Source organism: Schistocerca piceifrons, chromosome 4 (assembly GCF_021461385.2).
Source record: "Schistocerca piceifrons isolate TAMUIC-IGC-003096 chromosome 4, iqSchPice1.1, whole genome shotgun sequence".
NCBI classification, from domain to species: domain Eukaryota; kingdom Metazoa; phylum Arthropoda; class Insecta; order Orthoptera; family Acrididae; genus Schistocerca; species Schistocerca piceifrons.
In genome coordinates this window covers 22,974,623-22,991,139 of record NC_060141.1, presented here as the reverse complement: position 1 = coordinate 22,991,139, position 16,517 = coordinate 22,974,623, and the positions used below count along the sequence as shown (strand labels likewise).

At 41.4% G+C, this 16,517-nt stretch overlaps 1 protein-coding gene across 1 annotated transcript in view; it reads right to left on the bottom strand.

The window, feature by feature from the left end:
* LOC124794934 (putative fatty acyl-CoA reductase CG5065) overlaps positions 1-16,517 on the bottom strand; it is a 466,122-nt gene that overhangs the window by 49,489 nt on the left and 400,116 nt on the right. Inside the window, exon 8 of the mRNA XM_047258649.1 lies at positions 9,295-9,552. Within this exon, the coding sequence (XP_047114605.1) occupies positions 9,295-9,552 (258 nt within the window). The remainder of the gene's footprint in view (positions 1-9,294; positions 9,553-16,517) is intronic.

Genomic DNA, 16,517 nt, shown 5'->3' with positions numbered 1-16,517 from the left:
AGAAGCTTAAAGCTACTTCTCTCCAACGTAACATCATAGAAGCGAAAAGTCTGACGGAGAGGGGCGCAGGCGCGGAAGTTTTTATACCCTGAATCCTGCTTGTCGTAACAGTTTACCCTTTCACTTTAACCGTTCAAATAGTTCAAATAGCTCTGAGCACTATGGGACTTAACTTCTCAGGTCATCAGTCCCCTAGAACTTAGAACTACTTAAACCTAACTAACCTAAGGACATCACACACATTAATGCGCGAGGCAGGACTCGAAACTGCGACCGTAGCGGTCGCGCGGGTCCAGACTGTAACGCCCAGAACTGCTCGGTCACCCCGGCCGGCACTTTAACCGTGTTCTATTCCCTCTGCACCAGGGTTATGCTACCATCATAAAAGAAGCAGAATGCCAGACGATGCGTGTTGCAGGTGTGGTTCTTATTGTCAGCTGCTTTGGCAAGGTCAGCTCTATGTGGCTCTCTCCCGTGTTAGGAAACATACAGGTTCTACATTCATATCTCCATTCATACTACTTCAAGCGTTATATACAAAGAAGTTTTGTAAATTCCACACACACGAAGTCTCGGGCACAGCTATAAATAAATATCCAGACTAACGGAGTTTCTACTATTACATAAAATGGCCAAGAGACCAAATGGAACTACACTACTGGCCATTAAAATTGCTACACCACGAAGAGGACGTGCTACAGACGCGAAATTTAACCGACAGGAAGAAGATGCTGTGATATGCAATTGATTAGCTTTTCAGAGCATTCACACAAGGTTGGCGCCGGTGGCGATACCTACAACGTGCTGACATGAGGAAAGTTTCCAACCGATTTCTCATACACAAACAGCAGTTGACCGGCGTTGCCTGGTGGAACGTTGTTGTGATGCCTCGTGTAAGGAGGAGAAATGCGTACCATCACGTTCCCGACTTTGATAAAGGTCGGATTGTGGCCTATCGCGATTGCGGTTTATCGTATCGCGACATTGCTACTCGCGTTGGCCGAGATCTAATGACTGTTAGCAGAATATGGAATCGGTGGGTTCAGGAGGGTAATACGGAACGCCGTGCTGGATTCCAACGGCGTCGTATCCCTAGCAGTCGAGATGACACGCATCTTATCCGCATGGCTGTAACGGATCGTGCAGCCACGTCTCGATCCCTGAGTCAAGAGATGGGGACGTTTGCAAGACAACAATCATCTGCACGGACAGTTCGACGACGTTTGCAGTAGCATGGACCATCAGCTCGGAGACCATGGCTGCGGTTACCTTTGACGTTGCATCACAGACAGGAGCGCCTGCGATGGTGTACTCAACGACGAACCAGGGTGCACGAATGGCAAAACGTCATTTTTTCGGATGAATCCAGGTTCTGTTTACAGCATCATGATGGTCGCATACGTGTTTGGCGACATCACGGTGAACGCACATTGGAAGCGTCTATTCGTCATCACCATACTGGCGTATCACCCGGCGTGATGGTATGGGGCACCATTGCTTACACGTCTCGGTCACCTCTTGTTCGCACTGACGGCACTTTGAACAGTGGACGTTACATTTCAGATGTGTTACGACCCGTGGCTCTACCCTTCATTCGATCCCTGCAAAACCCTTCGTTTCAGTAGGATAATGCACGACTGCATGTTGCAGGCCCTGTACGGCCCTTTCTTGTTGCAGAAAATGTTCGACTGCTGCCCTGGCCAGCACATTCTCCAGATCTCTCACCAAGTGAAAACGTCTGGTCAATGGTGGCCGAGGAACTGGCTACGCCAGTCACTGCTCTTTATGAACTGTGGTAACGTGTTGAAGCTGCATGGGCAGCCGTACCTGTACACGCCATCCAAGCTCTGTTTGACTCTATGCCCAGGCGTATCAAGGCCGTTATTACGGCCAGAGGCGGTTGTTCTGGGCACTGATTTCTCAGGATCTGTACATCGAAATTGCGTGAAAATGTAATCACATGTCAGTTCTAGTATAATATATTTGTCCAATGAATATCCTCTTATCATCTGCATTTCTTCTTGGTGTTGCAATTTTAATGGCCAGTAGTGTATATGAAGAGTTATAAACTTTCATTCGTGTCACAATGCATGCTAAAGGTTACTAAATGATAAGCTAGAAAGTAATAATGTTAATTTGTTTAAAAATTTCTGCAATGCTGAATGCTAATTTTATTGAAACAGAAGTCTTTAACATGACGTAATGGATAGGAAGAAATTACAGTGGTACGGGGATGTGCGACGAATGGAGAAAACCAGAATACCAAAACTGATACTGGAGTGGAAACCGGAGGGGAGAAGAAGAAGACGATGACCTGTGACCACCTGGCTCCAAAATGTACAGCAGACATTGAGGAGAATGGGCGCAGAGCAAGAGGACACACAAGATCGAAACACCTGGAGGAATATTTTGAAAATATACTCTAAGAACGTTTATTCTTTTTATTGTAATATCCGAGTAAATTGTTATGTTGGACATAAGCCTTTGTAATGAGGAAAAGTTCAATATAATAAATAAGAGTCTTTAACAAACAAAAATTGCCTTCAGATAGTAATCATATTTTTTAATATGTGCCCTGATATAAATCTGTCTGTATAGAAGACGTGTCATCTTCGTGTATATTACTATCTTAGCAATTAAGATTAGTTCATCTTAACGGTCAACATTCTTCAGAATTATGTAAACATCTGAATGTGAAAGTCTTCAAGTTGTCATCTGTTTATTACTACGCTCAGTGTGACAAATAACTAGACGTAACTAAATATACTAATGAAGTAATCTAAATAACAAACCACTTTATAAACTCTCTAAAATAAATGTATCTTTCCTGGCAGGGCTGTATTTCGATACATAACCTCCCTGGTACACACTACAAATGACCAAAATTTATACTTCAGATTAACGTAACGTTCAAGTGCTGTTATGCACCTGGTAACGTCAGCAGCCCTCTGAAATGCGTCATACTAATTAAATAATTGACAAAAAGTGACTGAAACAGTAGAAATTATTCGATGTATTTCACTTTAACGCTGTTTAAATTAACCATGTCAAATCTCCATCCGCTCCTCCAGATACATCTTTTTTCCTCAATCAGGTTAAAGACCCCTGCCGAATAATAACACGTGTTTAGGTTCTATATACAGTACTTTGTGAATCGCAACTTCCAGTCAAACTGTAAAGCGCCTCAGCAATTCCACGCGCAGCTATGCTGAAACAATGCTCCTGATCCCAATGCTACCGCGTTCTTTCCTCCCAGATGATCCATGACCGACTCCCCGATTTTAGAAATTTGTTGAATATTAGTCTTTCAACCACTCAGCACTTTGATTACAGAATAGATAGCTTATGTCCATCCCATGGCATTACTGTCCGCTCAGCTCCGTCAAAAGTTAAAATCAACTGCACAGTTTATGTTCCGCCGGCAAGAAGCACTTCTACCTTCAATTGCAAATGAATTATCAGAAACGTTCCTCTAGCGCAGCGGTAGTCTTCTGAATACTACGAATTATTCGCCGTACACTGAAAGCCATCTGGCGTGGTTCATTGCAAACAGATGTGGGGAAACTCCCCTCCAACTGTTCAGAAAGGGAGCATCCAGCAGCCCCATGTTGGCTGAAACGTATTCCGAAAATGCCGCCGACGCTCGTGCATACATCGTTGTCTGCTGCATTCGTAAAATTACTTTGTGTATTAAAATTGGAATCGAATAATTAATCCTCTGACAATGCTTCTCTATCATCCTGGAAAAGATGCAGGATGCAAGCTGACTGAGAGCTACTCTTACGGAAATGGCGAAACTGGTTAATACACGAATTGTACGTTTGTCTCTGTACACTCAAAGGCATAATCGGCAATAGTTTAAGAGGGGCAGGAATATCATGATTTGCGCGAGTAACATGTGATAGCACCTGGACTCTGAGATTACTTATTACGCCAAGAGGAAGCCCGGATCAAGGTACGTATCTTCCAGGAGAGTCTTGTCCCCTACCGCCACCACGACAAACATGAAGGCTGGATTGTGGTGGCAGCATTAGACCATGGGACGTTTTCCTTGACACTGTGATGAAATGTCTAGATCCGTGCATTCCCTTACTGTAGATATTTAACGTATCTGACAGGTAATTTTCTAGCAGGACAACAAATCTTTCTAAATACGCTTTACACTGGTTTGAGAATTATGATAATGAATTTGAGATTATGTCCTGCACCCTGAAGTTGTGCTCAGTCACTCTGTGGAACCCATTTATGAGCATATCGATCTCCATCTTTGAATTTAGTAACCATCACGTCTTAAACCACAGGAACAGAATGAATTAAGTGTAGATATCCGTTATTTTCTACTTTCAGCCAAGGAAAAAAAAAACACTTCAGTGCAGATGGTCTACTTTACAAATGTAGATCAGTGCTCTTCATGATTCGTAATTTTAATGTGGCTGATCACTCCAGGCCTCATTGCCTTTGTCCGAAAGCGGCTTCTCAGTTGCGCGGAACAGACTGCTGCTGGAACAAAGTGTGGCAGCAAGCAGTCAGAAGTTGTCCGTTTCTTCAGCGTATTCGACATGTAATTTAACAGAAAACACATCGACTCCGGATGCCAGCCTTTTGCCTATCATTTCTAAATAATTTTAATACTTCACTGACAGATGTAGCATGGTCTTTATCAGTGAATGAATTCTGGAAAATCATAAGCAGGATTTAAACCTCGTTGCGGTAGCAATGATTTCGGTGTCAGTTTCTTCAGTAATTAACTGTAGAGATGATTTCATTCCAGTAATCGACTTCACTTACGGTCAAAAGTTCTTAGCATTTCTTCCAGGCCCTTTACACAAATATTTTCTCCTAAATTAATTATAGGTTTATCGAAGACTGCAATGACACAATTAGGTAAGACACTAACATATTTTTAAGACACACACTTTCAAAATACAAAGGCAGAGCAGATTTTCGTTTTTTTAATTGTTAGTTTCATTTAATATTTCAGTTTGAGTTATTTTAAATTATGCGCCATTTTCTATAAATGTTTCAAGTAAGGCCATCTATTAGCGGCGTACGGAACTGCTTGCATAAAGGTTTTCATTTTCCTTCTGAGTAAACATGTAATTGTAAGTATTATCATTTATGTGATACATGTCATGTAAATTTAAACAACACAGAAACAGCAGCATGTGTAGTAAGGAAAACAAAATTGTGTAAACATTTTTATCACTTCTGAAAGAGAACTGGACGGCTTAGGCAAAGACTTTATTTATTGTACCACCATCGAGTAGACTGTCTGTGGCAGGCTGGCAGTATGACGGTATAGATTGCTTCAAGAGCTGTGGAATGAAAACATTATCTGAAAGCAATGTGAGGTTTGTCATAATTGGAGAGGCGATTTAGTAATGAGGATAGAAAAAATTTGCTGCCCTGTATGACGAGATGCACACGTGCCACAGAAACTCCATAACATTATGCAGTGTCCACATCAACAATGCATCGAACCAGCTAAAATTGCCAAGAAATTTTGTAAAGTACAGCTTCTCAATGAATGTTTCTGTACGATATTGTAGTGCCTGTTATTTCGAATTACGATGCAGAGTTCCTTCGGACTGGTAAGGCGGCCGATAGCGGTATGCGAGAAATCCTGCTTCAAGTCCCGGTCCGTACAAATTTCAGTTGTCTTCATTCCATTATACAGCTGATGGTAGTCCATATGCGCAGCAGCGAATGCATTTAATGAATGTTTTCGTGTTTCTTTCGACATAAGTATAGACCAGTATAAGGAATTCGCTTTTCTTTTAATTTAAAACCTGTTACTATAAATCTGTAGTGAGTTTGGCACTTAAAGTCGTAGTTCGTTTGATGAAAATAAGTTTGCCATTACAGTATAAATAGTATATTTCACTAGCTGCACGGTATCTTTCACTATAGTAGCAGTGTCGCCTTGCATGATTAGTAACAAAGACAGACTGCAAGTTTGCATGAATGTATTATTATTATTATTATTATTATTATTATTATTTGTCATACGATTATATTTCGTCATGTTATGCTTTGTGGTAGGGAAACGTGTCAGAGACATTGTCTTAGTCAGTCTTCTATTTATCATGTCAACAAGAGTAAATTGTTTTCTTTTAAAATTCCAATTCCTAAGTTCTGTAAACATACAAAAATTAGATTACGCGAATATGTGTTCATGCAGCGGTGTCGTTAGAAAATGACGCTGGTTAGTCCGATGCATATACGGTCAAAACATTTGATTAAATAGGATAATTTAATAATAAATCCCGATGGCCGCGTTACGAGACACTCCATCAGTACTATTTTGATTCCATTAAACCTCAGTGCGTCACCAATCTGATGACTCCTTAACCTTGAATCCAGTTTCTATTAACGTTAAGGTTTCCTGGTATTATGTAAAGGTAAATTAAAACAATGATCTGTGTCAGGCATTTTTATTTACTCAGACGACAAAATTCCGAGGGCTTACATCCTTATCTTAAAACTGATCAGTGGATTGCGTTATTTTTTGCTTCCTGGATGTAGCCACTTCTCTGTTTCGAATTCATTTCGAAGATTTTCGAGCCGAAAGAACCCTGAGGTTAGTTATAAATACGCATTTTCATTATTAGATCATACACAAACGCGAAATCCATACTTACTATAAAAATAAAGGAACGTGTGTACGAGTATGTAATGTTCCAAATCACCTCCTAAATCACTGGATCGATTTCAACCAAACTTGGTACACATTTCGCTGATTATGTGGAAAGAATGAGTTTAGGGTTAAGAACCACGTACCTATCAAAGGTGTGCGGGATGGGAGTGAAAAAGAAGTGAAGCTCGCGAGGCACGAATTCCCAGATATTATTCATCCATTATTTGTCAATGAGAGCACGTAGTGCTTCCAACAAACTTTACACTTAATTTTAAATCTTAACGGAACTTTTTCTCGCTGACAACCCCCATAATATAATGAAAGAAATAATAGTTATCGCTTACTACATTTTTGCTATTCATTTAGTAAAACTGCCGCATTAGCTATTACGTTTTAACTTATTACTTCTTCACTACTGACTGTATTCACCACACAATTTGCGCACAGTATTCACATATACTATTGAATGTACCTGGAAAATTATATCATTATACAACACATAATTCAGGGGATATGACGTCATAAAACTGAGATACGTGAAAAACTGCCGCATAATGCATGACGTTTTAATTCGTTACGTATTTACTACTAACTACATTCGCAACATATTTCGCAGACAGTACCCAAATACACCACTGAATGTACCTGCAAAACTGTATCATTGCACGACACATGGTTTAAGAGATACAAGCTTCGTGAAAGCGAAATTGCAAGGCGAATTTCGCTAGACATACAGCAGAAATATGTGTACAAGTTCGAGTGAGATGTGGTAAATATTTGTGAAATATTTGTGACATGTGCGTACTCTGGCAAAGACGAGGGTAAAAAGCTTCTCCTGAGTCGATTTCAACCAAACTCGGTACATACTTGTACATTACTTATTATCTGGAAAGAAATACTGTTGGGGTAAGAACCACTTGCCCGCTATAGGAATGGCGCAGATCTCTTTGTGAAGATGTGAGAAGTTGGGGAGAAGGAGATGGAGAGAGAAGGGAGGGAGCGGGGAGATGGACACAGAGAGGGGGAAGAGGAGGTGGAGGGAACTGGGGGAGGAGGAAATGGACAAAGAAGGGAAGAGGATGAGGTGTATGAAGAGAAGAGAAAGGATGAGATAGACGGAAGAGGCGGAGGAGGCAATGGACAAAGAGAGAGGGGAGATGGGAATTGGGTTAGATGGGGTGACAAGACGAACTTACCGGGGGGCTGGGGGGGGGGGATGAAATAGAGAGAGAGAGAGGAAGGACCAGATGGCCAGGAAGAAAGGCAGGGTTAGATTGCCAGTGTGTGTGTGGAGGGGGGGAGGGGGGGAGCAGGAGATGGACAATGGGGGAAGGAAGAGGTGGACTAACAGAAGGTTAGAATAAATACATACCCAGGCAATTGTTAATAGATAACCTGCCTAACATCGGAGGATGTCATGTCCACGCCCAAAGAAGTACACTGAATATCCAAGGAATCGTACACCCATCAAATATCGTGTAGGTCCACCGCGAACACGCAGAAGTGCCGCAACACGACGTGGCATAAATCCGTAAGGCTACGAGAGGGTGGAGGTCTCTTCTGAACAGCACGTTACAAGGCTTCCCAGATATGTTGAAAAACGTTCATGTTTGGGGAGCTTGGTGGCCAGCGGAAGTGTTTAAACTCAAAAGAGTGTTCCTGATGCCAGTCTGTATCAATTCTGAAGGTGTAGGGTGTCGCATAGTCCTGCTGAAATTGGCCAAGTCCGTCGGGATCCACAATGGACATGGATGGATGCAGGCGATCAGACAGAATGCTTACGTAAGTGTCACCTGTCAGAGCTGTATCTAGACGTATCAGGGGTCCCACATCACTCCATCTGCAGATGCCCCACACTATTACAGAGCCTCCACCAGCTTGAACACTCCCCTGTCCACAAGCAGGGTCCACGGATTCATGAGGTTTTCCCCATTCCCGTACACGTCGATCCTTTCGATACAATTTGGAACGAGAATCGTCCGACCAGACAACATGTTTCCAGTCATCAACAGTCCGCTGTCGGTGTTGTCTTCGGCTTCGAAAGCCCATATTGTTGATGTTTAGTCGAATGGTTCGAACGCTGACACACCATTGAAATTTGCAGCAATTTGTGGAAGGGTTGCACTTCTCTGACGTCGAACGATTCTCTTCCGGCGTCGTTGGTCCCGTTCTTGCAGGGTCTTTTTCCGACCGCAGCGTCGTCGGACATTTGACGTTTTACCGTACACCTGATATTCATAGTACATTCGTGAAATAGTCGTACGGGAAAATCCCCACTTCGTCACTACTTCGGAGATGCTGTGTCCCATCGCTCGTGTGCCGACTAGAGCACCGCGTTCAAACTCGCTTAAATCTTGACAACCTGCCATTGTAGCATCGGTAACCAATCTAACAACTGCACCAGACACTTGTTGTCTTATATAGACGTTGCCGGCCGCAGCGCCGTATTCTGCCTGTTAATATATCTCTGTGTTTGAATATGCATGCCTTTAGGAGTTTCTTTGGCGCTTCAGTGTATTACAGGAAGTGATAAAGTGCGTGCGTGTGTATGTGTGTGTGTGAAACGATTGGTATGAATAGTGAGAAGTAATGCGCCACGTGGTGTCATGCAGCAGGAGTTAGACTGAGGCAGAGACAGAGAGGGGTGGCGTACTGACATGCGGATGTTGCGGCGGCAGCGCGGCAGGGAGGCGGGGTCCTCGTGGAAGCAGTAGAGGCGCGCGCCCAAGGACGCCGTCACCAGGTACTCGTAGGGCTCTATGGGCACCATGTCCATGTCGAAGCGGCGCTTGTCCTCGGCGTTGAGGCCGGTGTAGAGCGCCAGGTAGCGCTCGTTGCGGAAGTTCCACTCGCGCGTCGTGAAGTACTGCAGCAGCTCGAGCCCGTCCGAGATGCGCCGCTGCAGCCGCACCATGCTGCCAACACAGAGCCGCACTCAGCCGCGCGCCTGCCACTCTGCCGACACACTCCACGTCAACATGGGCCGCCGCATCACGCACACAAGCCGAGCGGGAAAAAAACCGAAAAAGCGCGGAGTGCGGCGCAGCTGCACTGCAGACAGCGTATACAAGCCTACATATAGCAGGTGGAAAAAGTATTCGGATGCTTCAGTATTGAACCTTTGGAGTTTTTTTTTTTTCAGTGGATGTAACACTGAAGCACTATTCTCAAACATGTTTGTTCATATACTGGAATGTTTAATCTCAAATGATGTACGGCTTTTTTTTTTTTAATATACTCTGCATCATGTAAAGGAAAAACATCAATGACAGTAATTCCTGATATGTAGAAAGTATTCTTTACATACTTTATAAAAATAGATGCCCTTTTCGTAGCGTGTGTGGGAACAAATAGAGAGGTTAGTACCAAATACAAAACTGCACACAATCACAAAGAACGTTCAGCAAAATCTGTATAAATAAACATGTAAATGTTTACTTTTTCGAAATCGTTATTCTCCGAAATTTCTTCATAGTGTTAACAAAAGCCTCAATATGACCCTTTACGATTTACTTCAGCCTTATGCATTTTACTGTAATCAAACGTTTAGACACTGCATCATGTAAAGGAAAAACATCAATGACAGTAATTCCTGATATGTAGAAAGTATTCTTTACATACTTTATAAAAATAGATGCCCTTTTCGTAGCGTGTGTGGGAACAAATAGAGAGGTTAGTACCAAATACAAAACTGCACACAATCACAAAGAACGTTCAGCAAAATCTGTATAAATAAACATGTAAATGTTTACTTTTTCGAAATCGTTATTCTCCGAAATTTCTTCATAGTGTTAACAAAAGCCTCAATATGACCCTTTACGATTTACTTCAGCCTTTTGCATTTTACTGTAATCAAACGTTTAGACACTGCATCATGTAAAGGAAAAACATCAATGACAGTAATTCCTGATATGTAGAAAGTATTCTTTACATACTTTATAAAAATAGATGCCCTTTTCGTAGCGTGTGTGGGAACAAATAGAGAGGTTAGTACCAAATACAAAACTGCACACAATCACAAAGAACGTTCAGCAAAATCTGTATAAATAAACATGTAAATGTTTACTTTTTCGAAATCGTTATTCTCCGAAATTTCTTCATAGTGTTAACAAAAGCCTCAATATGACCCTTTACGATTTACTTCAGCCTTATGCATTTTACTGTAATCAAACGTTTAGACACTGCATCATGTAAAGGAAAAACATCAATGACAGTAATTCCTGATATGTAGAAAGTATTCTTTACATACTTTATAAAAATAGATGCCCTTTTCGTAGCGTGTGTGGGAACAAATAGAGAGGTTAGTACCAAATACAAAACTGCACACAATCACAAAGAACGTTCAGCAAAATCTGTATAAATAAACATGTAAATGTTTACTTTTTCGAAATCGTTATTCTCCGAAATTTCTTCATAGTGTTAACAAAAGCCTCAATATGACCCTTTACGATTTACTTCAGCCTTTTGCATTTTACTGTAATCAAACGTTTAGACACTGCATCATGTAAAGGAAAAACATCAATGACAGTAATTCCTGATATGTAGAAAGTATTCTTTACATACTTTATAAAAATAGATGCCCTTTTCGTAGCGTGTGTGGGAACAAATAGAGAGGTTAGTACCAAATACAAAACTGCTCACAATCACAAAGAACGTTCAGCAAAATCTGTATAAATAAACATGTAAATGTTTACTTTTTCGAAATCGTTATTCTCCGAAATTTCTTCATAGTGTTAACAAAAGCCTCAATATGACCCTTTACGATTTACTTCAGCCTTTTGCATTTTACTGTAATCAAACGTTTAGACACTGCATCATGTAAAGGAAAAACATCAATGACAGTAATTCCTGATATGTAGAAAGTATTCTTTACATACTTTATAAAAATAGATGCCCTTTTCGTAGCGTGTGTGGGAACAAATAGAGAGGTTAGTACCAAATACAAAACTGCACACAATCACAAAGAACGTTCAGCAAAATCTGTATAAATAAACATGTAAATGTTTACTTTTTCGAAATTGTTATTCTCCGAAAGTTCTTCATAGTATTAACAAAAGCCTCAATATGACCCTTTACGATTTACTTCAGCCTTTTGCATTTTACTGTAATCAAACGTTTAGACACTGCATCATGTAAAGGAAAAACATCAATGACAGTAATTCCTGATATGTAGAAAGTATTCTTTACATACTTTATAAAAATAGATGCCCTTTTCGTAGCGTGTGTGGGAACAAACAGATAGGTTAGTACCAAATACAAAACTGCACACAATCACAAAGAACGTTCAGCAAAATCTGTATAAATAAACATGTAAATGTTTACTTTTTCGAAATCGTTATTCTCCGAAAGTTCTTCATAGTATTAACAAAAGCCTCAATATGACCCTTTACGATTTACTTCAGCCTTTTGCATTTTACTGTAATCAAACGTTTAGACACTGCATCATGTAAAGGAAAAACATCAATGACAGTAATTCCTGATATGTAGAAAGTATTCTTTACATACTTTATAAAAATAGATGCCCTTTTCGTAGCGTGTGTGGGAACAAATAGAGAGGTTAGTACCAAATACAAAACTGCACACAATCACAAAGAACGTTCAGCAAATTCTGTATAAATAAACATGTAAATGTTTACTTTTTCGAAATCGTTATTCTCCGAAAGTTCTTCATAGTGTTAACAAAAGCCTCAATATGACCCTTTACAATTTACTTCAGCCTTTTGCATTTTACTGTAACAAAACATTTAGACACATATAAAGATATACAAGGGTTGACCAGAAAACAATGCATCGCATTTTCTTTTTCTCGGCAGAAAACAATGCTACGAATGCGAAACGTCACGTATGAATTATTTGAAGTCTCCTGAATGAGCGAGCCAAGTTTCCGTCACTTCCGACAGATGGCGAAGTTGCGGAACAGTGTCAAAATGGCGTCTGTAGGTGATGTACGTTACAAGCAACGTGCCCTCATTGAATTTCTCAGTGTGGAAAGAAACTATGGGGAATATTCAGAAACGCTCGCGCCAAGTCTATGGAGCATCTTCTGTCAACAGAAGCACAGTCAGTCGCTGGGCACTGAGGGTGAGGTCATGAGAAGGTGGCATAGTGCTTAGCCCAGTACCCTATTTTACCTGTAGAAGGTAAGTAACATCAAAGCTATTCCTCAAACCGTTGGTGTCACGTTGTTTGTTTTAAATTTAGGTAATACTGTAAACTTTTTTTACGTTATTCGCTTACTGTTCGCTGAGCACTTGTTAATAATAATTTGTTGTTATATGACAGTTTATTCTCAAACTGTCCCATAACCTGCTATTAATTTAATATCTAGATCCCACCGGCCAGTCAAATCAAATAACAAAAACTGCATAAAAGCTACCAATAATTGTATTTATAATTATTTCTATGTCTCCTTTCCTCTTGGTAGAGGAGTGTGTCTTGTAATTAAAGGAGCCTCTGGAATTTCAGCTAGTTCGCGAAGGGTAATTTCACTTACGGGAATGGATAATCATAAAGTTGCTTACCACTGAAAACTATTCTCCATTCAGGTATGGAGCAGAGAAGGACATTCTGTTCTCTCAGCCCAGAAGGGGTCTGGATTGAGGCTGGGCGCTGCAGCATAAAACTGCATTGTGCGAGAAGCAAAGGGAATCCTTTTTAGCAGAGGTAAAGCTCTGCAAGACAGTGGAGAACATCAAGCCACGTAGTGTGGGAGCAACCATTAAGCCCAGCGGAGCCTGCTGAAATATTTGTCGAAATTTTAGTAAGAGGTTTCTGGTTCGCCCATAGTGATCTTAGTTAGGGTGTGCTAAGTAATTCAACTGGCACCTCACACGAACTATGAAACTACATTATAACAAAGTACAATGAATGCAGGTTTTGACTATATTCCAAATGTGTCCGTTTGATGGGTTATGCCACGCAAATTATGTTTTGTTTTATTTCATTTTTATTTTAGTTCTGTTGATTAAACCACTGTTGCATGTTTTGTATTTATATCTTAACAGTGTTACATCTGGTATGTATTTCACACATTTGAAAATGGCCACCCAGATGTACAAGGGCCTTGCAGTAAGTTATACAACGCTTTCTTTTTCTCGGCCAGTTTCGGCTGAAAAAGTGCGGAATTTGTTGTAGGACATCGTGGAATATTCCCGTTTCAGCGGATATAGTTTCACGAAGTTCCGATTGGTGGCGGCGCTGTATATAGCCCTCAAAATTGCGTGTCTAACGAAGGTGTGTTCCAAGTAAAGAGCTCTCGCTGAGTTTCTTTTGGCGGAAAACCAGAGCATCGCAAACATTCATAGCACTTGTAGAATGCCTACAGGGCACATGCAGTAAACAAAGGCACAGTGTGTCATTGGGCGAGACATCTGTAACCTCGCTCGACGCGAACCTCTCCGATGCCCTGCGTCCCAGCTGGCCGCACACAGCTGTGTCTCCGGCAACATTGGAACGTGCGGACACTCTCATTCTAGGTGATCGAGGATCAGAATCAAACATTTCGGTGCTCAGCTGGACGTTTCTGTTGACAGTGCTGAGAGGTGGGGTACTCAAAGGTGTGTGCCTGCTGAGATACTCTCAGCCTCACAAAAGACTACGAAGAGCAATGAAGGACCATCTGTGTGCAGTTGCTTGAACATTACGAGGCTGATTGTGACAGTTTTTCGTTGAACATCGTCGCCGGTGATGAAATATGAGTTCATCACTTTGAACCTAAACAAAATGCCAATCCACATCAAGTGGCACCATACCACAGCTTCACCCTCGGCCAGTAAAGAAATGGCGACCGTCCTTTGGGGCTCTGAAGGGGTTGTTCTGTTTGTAGTTCCCTCATAGCACAACGATAAACTCTGAAGTGACTGTGCTACCCTCAGGAAACTAAAGATACGTCCTCAGTGTGTTCGTCGCCACAGGAATGCAAACGAACTTCTCCTTCCGTATGACAACACAAGCCCTTACACATGTATCCGCACCCGAGAGGTGCTCACACAACTTCATTCGACTGTTCTTCCTCATTCACCCTTCAGCCTGGATCTGTGGGTGACGGGGAGGTTATTGATGCAGAATGACGATGGATCCGACGTTGAGCAGTAGAGTTATACCATCGGAGCTAACAGTCCCTCCCACTAAGGTACCGTAAGGCCGTCACACTGAACGGAGTTTACATTAAGAAACAGGGTTCTGTAAGCAAAAGAGTGAGGAACAATATGGTGTACTGGTGTCCTTAATAAAAAAATAAGCTGTTTTAAGGGAAAAAATTTGTTGCATTACTTACTTAATGCCCTCGTGGGTGTGCAGCGGTGAAAAAGACAAAATAAAATGATGTTCCTCATCCATGAACAATGGACCTTGCCGTTGGTGGGGAGGCTTGCGTGCCTCAACAATACAGACAACCGTACCGTAGGTGCAACCACATCGGAGGGGTATCTGTTGAGAGGCCAGTCAAACGTGTGGTTCCTGAAGAGGGGCAGCAGCCTTTTCAGTAGTTGCAGGGGCAACAGTCTGGATGATTGACTGATCTGGCCTTCTAACACTAACCAAAACGGCCTTGCTGTTGTGGTACTGCAAACGGCTGAAAGCATGGGGAAACTACAGCCGTAATTTTTTCCAAGGGCATGCAGCTTTACTGTTTGATTAAATGATGATGGCATCCTCTTGGGTAAAATATTCCGGACGTAAAATAGTCCCCCATCCAGATCTCCGGGCGGGGACTACTCAAGAGGACGTCGTTATGAAGAGAAAGAAAACTGGCGTTCTACGGATCGGAACGTGGAATGTCAGATCCCTTAATCGGGCAGGTAGGTTAGAAAATTTAAAAAGAGAAATGGATACGTTAAAGTTAGATACAGTGGGAATTAGTGACGTTCGGTGGCAGGAGGAACACGACTTTTGGTCAGGTGAATACAGGGTTATTAATACAAAATCAAATAGGGGTAATGCAGACGTAGGTTTAATAATGAATAAAAAAATTGGAGTGCGGATAAGCTACTACAAACAGCATAGTCAACGCATTATTGTCGCCAAGATAGACACGAAGCCCACGCCTACTACTGTAGTACAAGTTTATATGCCAACTAGCTCTGCAGATGATAAAGGAATTGATTAAGTGTATGATGAGATAAAATAAATTATTCAGGTAGTGAAGGGAGACGAATATTTAATAGTCATGGGTGATTGGAATTCGACAGTGGGAAAAGGAAGAGAAGGAAACGTAGTAGGTGAATATGGATTGGGGAAGCCGCCTGGTAGAATTTTGCACAGAGCATAACTTAATCATAGCTAACACTTGGTTCGAGAATCATGAAAGAAGGTTGTTTACATGGAAGAACCCTGGAGATACTAGAAGATACCAGATAGATTATATAATGGTAAGACAGAGATTTAGGAACCAGATTTTAAATTGTAAGACATTTCCAGGGGCAGATGTGGGCTCTGACCACAATCTATTGGTTACGAACGGTAGATTAAAACTGAATGAACTGCAAAAACCTGGGAATTTAAGGAGATGGGACATGCATAAACTGAAAGAACTAGAGGTTGTACAGAGTTTCAGGTAGAGCATAAGGGAACAATTGGCAGAAATGGGGGAAAGAAATACAGTAGAAGAAGAATGGGTACCTCTGAGGGATGACGTAGTGAAGGCAGCAGAGGATCAAATAGGTAAAAAGACGAGAGCTAGAAGAAACCCTTGGGTAAAAGAAGAAATATTGAATTTAATTGATGAGAGGAGAAAATATAAAAATGCAGTAAATGAAGCAGGCAAAAAGGAATACAAATGTCTCAAAAATGAGATCGACAGGAAGTGCAAAATGACTAAGCAGGCATGGCTAGAGGACAAATGTAAGGATGTAGAGGCTTATCTCACTAGGGGTAAGATAGA